This window comes from Pteropus vampyrus, unplaced genomic scaffold, assembly GCF_000151845.1.
Source record: "Pteropus vampyrus isolate Shadow unplaced genomic scaffold, Pvam_2.0 Scaffold122, whole genome shotgun sequence".
In the NCBI taxonomy this organism is placed as follows: Eukaryota; Metazoa; Chordata; class Mammalia; order Chiroptera; family Pteropodidae; genus Pteropus; species Pteropus vampyrus.
This window is the reverse complement of record NW_011888903.1, coordinates 4,962,315-4,972,079: the sequence shown is the minus strand read 5'-3', so window position 1 is coordinate 4,972,079 and position 9,765 is coordinate 4,962,315. Positions and strand designations below refer to the sequence as shown.

The window sequence follows — 9,765 nt, the reverse complement described above, 5'->3', positions numbered from 1 at the left end:
GGGAATAATATATGTATATTTAGCAATTGCATTCTCTGTTAGAGACTTTGGAAATAATTTTGTATTTAGAAACTGGGTCTGAGTGATTTTCCAGAATTTTGAAAAAATAGGTATCTTATATGTTTTATGCCAACATTCCCCAGAGCTCAGTATGAGGGACAAAAAAGTTTTAAAATATACACTTACCTCTACATCACAGGTATATTCTGATCCATCCAGAAGTATCACTTTGCACTGCATGCTTTTAGGCTTTTTGACAATCTTTAATGGAGATCGAGAGAGTTTACTGCTAGATGATTTCTGAGAAAGTTTATCGTCTTCAAATTGCTGATATTCGAGCTGTTTTGCAGCTCCAGCAGCAAATTCTCGTTCTTTGTCAGTGACCTGTGAAGAACAAACAATGAATAGTTTTCATTGCAAGACAGAAAATAAACAGTGCATTGCTCAGGCAATACCAGAACACTTTAGCAACAGGCATTTCTATTTCCTAAAGGGTGAGAGACATCTGAATTAGGAAATTAGAAAAGGATACACATATATGGGTATTTATAATTCTAACAGTTTTGCCTAACTAACTTCTGCTGTTTAGATGCACCAATACGGCCTTATTTTAGTTTGACTCAAGATTTACTTTTGAAGCACCGAGTTAGCAAATGCCATCAAGAGTCCTGAGCAAAGAAGGAAACAAATGGGCTCCCGACTTTTTAAAAGTCATTGGCTAGTACAGATCTTTAAAATAAATCATCTAGATTTTATCTAATGTACTCCATTTTCTTCATTCACTGGATCCTTTTATATTCCATGACCTATATCCACCCCATACACATAAAAAGTATCTTATAAATTTTAAGACCTAGAGAACTCCAAGTATTAATCTCAATAATTTTATAACTGTTAAAATATTTGATTTAGCTCTAAAGCAATTCAATGAAGCCAGCAGCACTGAAATTCATCAAAAGTAATCCTCTAAGTCTGCTTCCCCTCATTGTAATGAGCTGGTATAAGAACAAATCAAATCTATCCAAATGCTTTAATCTGCTTTCAAATCACAACAGTCTAGCCCATACTAAACTCAGAACTGTAGAAGACGTCCTATGCAACAATAAAATTCTCCCTGAATCAATCTCCTTGGAAATGTCCCTGTGCACTGCTGTCGAATCTTTACACCCCTCTTCCATCTATTAAATGACCATCAAAGGTATCAGTACAAATTCAACTCATAGGCCAGACTATCATTGCATTCCTCCAATAACAGTCCCAAGAAAAATAGGTTCCCAAATTCAGTTTAGTTGCTTGAATAATTATGAAATTTCCTCTCTCATGAACATACTATCGTCTTAGTAGTTAAAAGTACATGGGCTTGAGAATAAACATAGTATTGACAGCTTATCATTTCAACTTTTTTTTTCTTTATTAGCCTCTATAATTTTACAACACACAGAGCTATTTTTCAGTATTTTTATTTTAGATTTTAGGTATAGATTTCTGTGTTTCAAATGGCGTTTTCCATCTTGTTTTCCATCTAGAAGGTGACAAATGCAGTCCTTTCCTCTACTACATTGCCCAGGAATTCAAGGCAGTCTTGAGAAGTTCTTAAGAATAAAAAGACACCAATTTACTGAGCAAAGAAACCAAGAAAAAAATTGAATAACCAACTTCAAAGGCCAAAGTAGTTGAGAAGGCAAGCCTCAGCTAAAACAAATAAAACCTGTCTGAATGGGTCCAACTTTTTTTTTGACTGTTAGTCTTTCAATAGCAAAACATTAAAACAGTACAAAAGGTCAAAAAACATCAATTTTAGCCATAAGGTGTTTTAAAAGTTTGGTAACCTTGGAATTTTATAACAATAACCATAACATATATTTGTTAAGTGCTTTATAATTTACAGAAGATTTTTTTAACTTTTAATTTACATTTCAGCTTATAGATAAAGTCAACAGAAGCCACATTTTCATTTAAATTTTACCTGGAATCAACTTTTCTATGTAGTAGGAAGATGAAATTTCATTTTTCCTCTACTAAAATAAAATTATCTGTATGAAAATAAGCTTTCTGGGTTACTCATATGTCACTTCCAGAGTCATCATAAACCACCACTGTTCAAAGGGAGGCCTCTTTTCCCTAACACTGAAACATGAACCCATCACTGAGGCTCTTAAGCACATTTTCTTTATTACTTTTTCTTTTAAAAAATTAAAAAAATTTTTTTTCAATTACAGTTAACATTCAATATTATTTTGTATTAGTTTCAAGTGTATAGCATAGTGGTTAGACATTTATATAATTTACAAGTGATCCCCCCGATAAGTCTAGTACCCAGATGGCATCATACGTAGTTATTACAGTATTATTGACTGTATTCTCTATGCTGTACTTCACATCCTCGCCCTTAAGCACATTTTAAAATCAACTTTAACAGCTCTAGAAGAGCAGACCAAATATCTTAAATAAAATGTCATCTAGTCTTAAGTTACACAATGTATTATAATTTAAAAATATCAGTAACAATCATTTTAGCAAATCTTCTGTTTCATTTAATCCTCATAACTGCTTTGGGAGGTAGGTTTTATTACCTTTGTTTGCACATGAGGAGAAAGAGGCACAAGGAGCAATCTTAACAAACTTTCTCAAAGTCACAAACTAATAAGCTGAAATTCAAATCTAGCCAAAACCAGTGTTTTAATTATCGCTAAATACCAAAATGTACTTTGTTTTACATCGGACATAACTGGGCTCCTAGTATGAATCAAAGAATCTTAGGAAATTACCTTTTCTGATCTCTTCATTTGTAAATGAGGGCGCCGAGGCCCAAAGGACTAGAATAAATTCTCCTTACTTCTAAAATAACTAGGGGAAAAGACAGGACTAACTTAGGCCTCTTCACTCTGCAACCAGTCATCTTCCCACTAAAGGCTCAGTATATTTCTCTGACTTTGTTTCAAACATCTGACTACAGAAGATAAAGTATATTTAATAGTTAAGCATGTCTGGGTATAGGAACTCTTCCTTCTCTACAACTATCCCCTACTTTTCATTTTTCAAACACTACCACCACCACTCTCCTCCATAAAAAGGAAAGAAAATGTACGGGAACATTATGACGGCGACAACAGCGCCTCAGATTTCGTTTAACAAGTTGAAAGGATAACCTCCAGCTCCCCATCGCAAACATCTTAAATCAGACAGAGGATCTATATAAAGTGTGAAAATAAATGTTATTCTTAATACTGTTTAAAAGCAGAACTTAAACACCATGGGAAAAGAAGTAATCAGGTTGTAAATATATACTGTAGTTTAATGTTATAATAATGTTTTGTGCCTTCCAAAGAATTTCACTAACCTGCTGATTTCATGTCTCTTTTCTCATATGGTCTAGAATTTCTAGCTTAATACACATATATATCTGACTTATGAAAGGTAAATCATTTGCAGGGTACTCCAGATGTCCTTGCCACATGTGAGCACTCTAAAACATGCTGATTCCAGTTCTGAAGTTTTAAGCCAAAGAAATTTAAACATGGATTCATTCAAGGCCCAGGTGTAAACCACGCTTTATTTTTTATATGGAAACTTTGAAAAGAAATATTCACATTACATGTGACAACTGAAACATGTCTGGATATAGAGTTGAAAATATACATGTACATAGGGGAGAGAAAGAGACCCATTAGAGTAGCTGGCAACATTAGGGCCAGAGTGACACCTGGGAAAAATAAAAATAGCTCTAACCCCTTGGCTTGAATAAAAATCAGGAGCATAATTAAAGCCCTCAGTGTGGTGTCTAGCCTTCCTATAAACCCAGATTAAACCAATAATCTTGCAGTCAGATTTCAGTGTTAGTTAAGTGCTTTCATCAAATAAAGGCGTTACCAAGCAAGGTTGTGGAATGTCATTCATTGAAAGCTTCAAAATAACGTAAATTTTCATCTGCCTGAGACGAGAAGGGGCAAAGATGACCCCTCATAATTTCCTCTAGTGCTAAGAGACCAAGGTCAGACCAGACACTGCAAAAGCTCAGTAAACATTCTTTAATTGGTTTTCTGGGTGATGCCAGCAGCTGCAGGGGAAATGGGTGGCATGGGTCCTGGGGACCTCACCTCCTTCCTTACTGGGGTGCTGTGCGCCGCTGCAGTCGCGAACTGCTCCAAGGCCTGGCGCTGCTCCTCCGGCCCAGGCTGCGCCCCCGCGCGCCCCTGCGGACCGGCGGCCTCCTGGGGCTCAGCCTCCTGCTCGGGCTTGGATTCTGAGTCTGAGCCGGATTCGGTTGTCATGGTTGATTGTTCTGCAAGCAGAAAAAGGGAAAGTCCCATTACTCAGTGCAATTACCTTCCCTAGGCAAGAAAACTAGGATGCTACATGTGAAAGGCTGCAGAGCATCACAGTAGGAAAGATGGAGAAATGCTAACAATCAAAGCACAATCCTATTGCGCACAACTAATAGGTGACTTGTCAAATTTACTGTGAAGATGAGTGCCCGTAAATGGTTCAAAATTAACATTTAACTAGAAATAAAAGTTGATCTGTAATGATTACAAGTATTACTCATTAGAATTTTGCCACAGATGACTGTAAAATGACATTAAAGTAACTCTATAATAGTTGTATAATAGATATATTTAATTTCAGGAAAATGAATTTGCTACTTCAGCTGAATATATATCTTAATCTCTGGGAAGGATGATCTAATAATGGAAGTGCATATTCTTTCTCATTCCTTTTTCTCTTTCCTATCTCTACACAGGGGCCCTGCTTGGCAGCTCTCAACCCCTGAATCTCTCCATTCTTACATGAACGAATGCCTTTCTTCTTTGATTTCTCATCATTCTGTTATCCCCTTTTGAATTAGCAACCATAACTACAATAGGGGCTTCTCCAGTGACACGGAATCTGTCCCCTACTGGACAAACACTGGCCATGACTGGAGGAAAGCTAGGCAGAGTCACCCTCTCTCCCTCACAGGTTAATTCTCATAGCCTTCTTCCTGTCTTCCTTCTATGTTCCTTGAACGTTAAAAGGGAGATATCTCATAAGAAACAAGAGGTTTTAATTTATAATAATCTTACAGCCTAAAAAAGACCTTATAAAACATAACCACCATCTTCTAATTGCTTGCTAGTCAAGACACTTAAGTATTTTTTGCCTCCGTTTCCACATTTGCTAACTGAGGGAGTTGAACATGGTCATATTTAAAGAACTTATTTTCTGCTATTACTCCCCCTCCACCCCCCATTAATAGACATGTAATTTTAAGGCAGTTTTTTGCTCTAAGCAGCAACAGGGCTGTTATGTCAATGGTTACTATCTCATTTAAAGTAATTTCTTATCTTAGGTATGTATGTGAGAACTGTCTCAAAAAAAAAAAACGCACACAAAACTGAGTGTCATATAATTTCCATTCCTAATTCTAATTCTGTGGTAAAAATATGAGCAAATGGCTACTGTAATGTTTTAAGCATATCATACACCCATTAGCATAATGTAAAATTACTCAAAATAAAACTCCATTGTAAAACCACTTAGTTCCTTTCTTCACAATACACAATGGAAACTGTTTAACGATTTGAAGAAGGGAACACTTATTACAAATACATACCAATATATGTTATAAACTAAATGTTATGTCTATGCTTCTATTTAGGGTTATTTTTTTAACAATCACTAGTTATTCTTTCTGTTGAATAAAAGACATATAAACTTGACATGTGCTCGATTGCCCAAAGGCTATGTAAATATCAAGTCCAAATAAAACTAACACATTTTCTTTTTTCCTCTTACATTACATTTTAGATTTTCAAGCAAATCTTAAAAGTAAATATTATATTCTCTTTTGTATGGTTCTGCTGGAAAGTGGTAGGAGTCTAAAGAAAAAACACTGGAACCTACAATTGAATTCTACCTTTCAGAAGGGGAAGATTAGTTTCAATAATCAGTTCAATTCACCAAACTCTTATTGAGTACCAAATATATGTCAAGCACTGCTTATGGTTTAGAAAGAGATAAATATGTTGTAACGCCCATCCCCACCCCAAGGTGGTCAGAGTCTGTGGCAAAAATAGACTCTCTCCAGAATCCATTTTCTCCATCTTCTTTTTAGTAACTAAACTTTCAGTTTTTGCCGGTACTCCTCCACCCAGCTTGGGACCACAGTAAGCTGTGGCCATGTGATTAAGTCTGGACCAAGACAACAGAGAAAATGTACTCAATGTTTAGGTCATCTTCATAAAGGCAAAACCACTTACCCTAGATTTCCCTTTCCCATTAGCTGAAAAATAACGACCAAAGTGGTCGCCATAGACCCAGACACAGAGGCCCCAATTTCAGGAGGATGCCAGGGCCACCCCTTTCACCCTGGATCCCTGGATGACCTCATGGAGCACAAGCAGAGCCCACCTACTGTGGATTGTTACATGAGGCAGAAATAAACTTCTTTCTGGTTTGAACCTCAGTATACTAGCCCACATTAATAGACATTCTACAGACTAAAATCCTACAAAATACAGCCATTCGCTAGTGGTTTCCATCTTAGTAAAACAAAACAGCCTATCCTTGATCTCACTACCACAGTTCTCTGCTTTCCGCTCATAACTTCTCAAAAACATTTCTGTTGACCCTTACTGTCTTCTTCCTCAGTTCCTCTTTCTCTGCAGCCACTCCTGTCTGACTCCGCTGGGGTGGCTTTTGTGGTCAATGCAATTGACCATCAGCTCTTGTCTGTTCTTGACTCATCTGACCTTTTAGCAGCCCCAACATGATGATGAGACTTTCCTTGTCAACATGTTTCTGTCTCTTGGGATTCAGAATTCACCACACTCTCCTGCTTTTCTCCTCTCTCTCTGGCTACTTTTTTTCATTCTCTTTTATAGGCTTATTCCTTATCCAACCTCTAAATGTGGGAATGTACTGGAAAACTCCATTTTAGGCCCTCTTCTCTTCTCTCATTTCCTCTCCAGCTTATGATATCCTTTCCAGGGCTTTAAATACTTTCTATAAGCCATCAGTTCACATATTCATATCTCTAGTCCAAACCTCTGTTCCGATCTTTTAAAACTAGTATCCAACTGCCCATTTGACATTCCTCACAGCTATCTATTGATTTTTCTCTCCCAAATCTGTTCCTCTCCTCATCTTCCTTACCTCGAAAAATGGCATTGCTATTCCTTCAAACCAGAATTCCAGAAGTCACCCCTGACATTTTCCTTTCCCATATCTTCCTTATCTAATATAGGAAAGTTTTTCAAGCTATAAACTTTCTCAACGTATACATATATTCTTCCAAAATACAACTGACTCTTGAATAAAGCAGGGTCAGAGGCACCGAGCCCCTGCCATGGTCAAAAATCTGCACAGAACTTTTGACTTCCCAAACACTTAACTACTAATAGCCTACCGTTGACCAGAAGCCTTACCAATAACAGAAACAATGGATTAATGCGCATTTTGTATGCTATATGTATTATGTACTATAGTCTTACAATAAAGTGAGACAGAAAGTTATTATGAAAATCATAAGAAAAATACATTTATAGTACTGTATGTATTTATCAATACCATAAGTTTACATCATATATTTACGAGATGAATCATATCAGTAGCTACATCGATATTGTCTTATGATACAAAGCGCTGTAGATATTACACATATTGCTAACACCAGACATCAAAAATGAAGTTATTGTGAAAAAGAAATTCATATTTACTTACAGATGTCATGATTAATGCACTGATAATGAAACAGCAACAATATGATTGCTTTATGGTAGCCTAGCATAGTCGATATGATTGCTTCACGGTAGTAAGAAAATCTCCAAAAAACTCTCCAATATTTATTGAAATAAATATTTATTTATGCTATTCCTTTTGCTGAGAACATTTTTTCCTCTGCTTTTCACGTGGCCAACTCCCCATTCCTCAAGTGTTGGCCAAGAGACACTTGCCCTTTTTTACACAGTTATTCTAATTGTGCCTCATTGTTTCCTTCCTAGAACTTACCAAATTTTTAATTATTCAACCCTCCTGTAACCTCCTTCCCTTATACTCAAGGGTGGGAATTGTGTGTGTTTATATCCCAACATACCCAGTATAGTAGTCCACCCTTATCTGTGAGGAATACCCAGTGGATGGCTGAAACTGCGCATAGTACCAAACCCTATATATACTATTTTTTTTTCCTACGCATGCATATCTATTATAAAGTTGAATTCATAAATTAGGCACAGTCAGAGATTAACAACAATAATAATAATATAGAATAATTACAACCATATACTGTAATAAAAGTTACGTGAATGTGGTCTCTCTCAAAATGTCTGATAACCGATCTAATAGCCAAGACAGCTACTAAGCGACTAATGGGCAGGGGGAGTATACAGCATGGAAACGCTGGGCAAAGGGATGATTCATGTCCTGAGCAGGATGGAGCAAGATGTCATCACACTAGTCCGAACAGTGGCAATTTAAAACTTATAAACCGTTTACTTATGGAATTTTCCGTTTAATACTTTCAGACTGTGGTTGACTGCAGGTAATTGAAACCAGAGAAAGCGAAACCGCAGGTAGGGGGCGACTACTATATCAACATCTTACCTACGACACAGTGGATATTTCAATAATTATTTGATGAATGACTAAACGATAAAATCAAACCCACGATCACATCTATGCATTTAGACGTGAAAAGTGTAATAACTCTTCCTTATAGTCAATAATCATTTTAGAATCTCTCTTAAATGGATAAAGAGCAGGTATTTCTATGTTTTACGGAAAACAGAACTCAGTTACGACTTTCAGAATTGAAATCTCCGCACAAGGTAATAGACATCATTGGTCTGTTCACAGTAATGCTTTTATCAAAAACACAAAAAGAGAAAATATTTAGATGGTTTAGAGACAAACAAAAAGTCACCGGATCATGAACTTAAAAAAACATCAATAAGTACTAGAAAAAGCCTATTTTAAAAGATGCTTAATTTTTCCTGGACTGCACAGTTCTTGCATATAAATCAGATCATTTTAAAAAATTTGGATACCTTCAGTATCTCCTATGACTATCATATTTAGGATCCTCTGTTATTATTATAGCAAATAATGGCTCTAACTTAATTAGATGTCTAAACTGTTACAGATGCAGAAAACCAGAATCATTTTTCAAACTATAAACATTTCATTTCATTTCACTTTAAAATCTATGTATAATTTTTATGGATATAATAAAATAATCAGCAGCAAATACATTGTCACGTGCGATCTGTGTGATCAACTTACATTTTTTAGTCTCCTACTTCCTCTTCCATAAAACGCGGGGTTCAGACTAGAAGTTAGTGATGACTAAGTGAAATGGGTGTGGAGAAAGGGGCTGATGGTGGTGGAGGGAGCAGTGAAAGAACCTGCACCTCTTCTTTCAGTTTAAGCCAGCGAGTCTGTCACCTCCTTCACCATCCTCTTCCAACTTCCTCACCACTTTTTAAATCTAGGGAATTTTTATATAAATGTAGTTGTAGTCTACACATCTCGTATCGATGCACTCTAAACTTTAAAAAGTTGTCGAATATGTGTTAAAATAGGAATCTTTGTAACACATAACATTAGTCCCTGGACTCACTATACGTGTCATGGAAGGACAAATTTAGTAAAGAAATATCCCAATTTTGAGTTTCAGTGTTATTATTCTAGTCATGAAACCATTTTGCACCTGCTTTTGTCTTTAATTCCATGACTTGTCCCTAAGGCAGAGAACCAGCTATATACAAAAGCTGAAAATGCAAAGTG

At 36.3% G+C, this 9,765-nt stretch overlaps 1 protein-coding gene across 1 annotated transcript in view; it reads right to left on the bottom strand.

Moving 5' to 3' along the window:
• Positions 1 to 9,360, bottom strand: part of EPB41L3 (erythrocyte membrane protein band 4.1 like 3) — a 96,572-nt gene extending 87,212 nt beyond the window's left edge. Inside the window, exons 1-3 of the mRNA XM_023534187.1 lie at positions 9,262 to 9,360; positions 4,098 to 4,282; positions 187 to 384 (exon numbers count right to left, since the gene is read on the bottom strand). Of these exons, the coding sequence (XP_023389955.1) occupies positions 187 to 384; positions 4,098 to 4,271 (372 nt within the window). The 5' untranslated portion in view covers positions 4,272 to 4,282; positions 9,262 to 9,360. The remainder of the gene's footprint in view (positions 1 to 186; positions 385 to 4,097; positions 4,283 to 9,261) is intronic.
• Between the last annotated feature and the right edge of the window lie 405 nt (positions 9,361 to 9,765).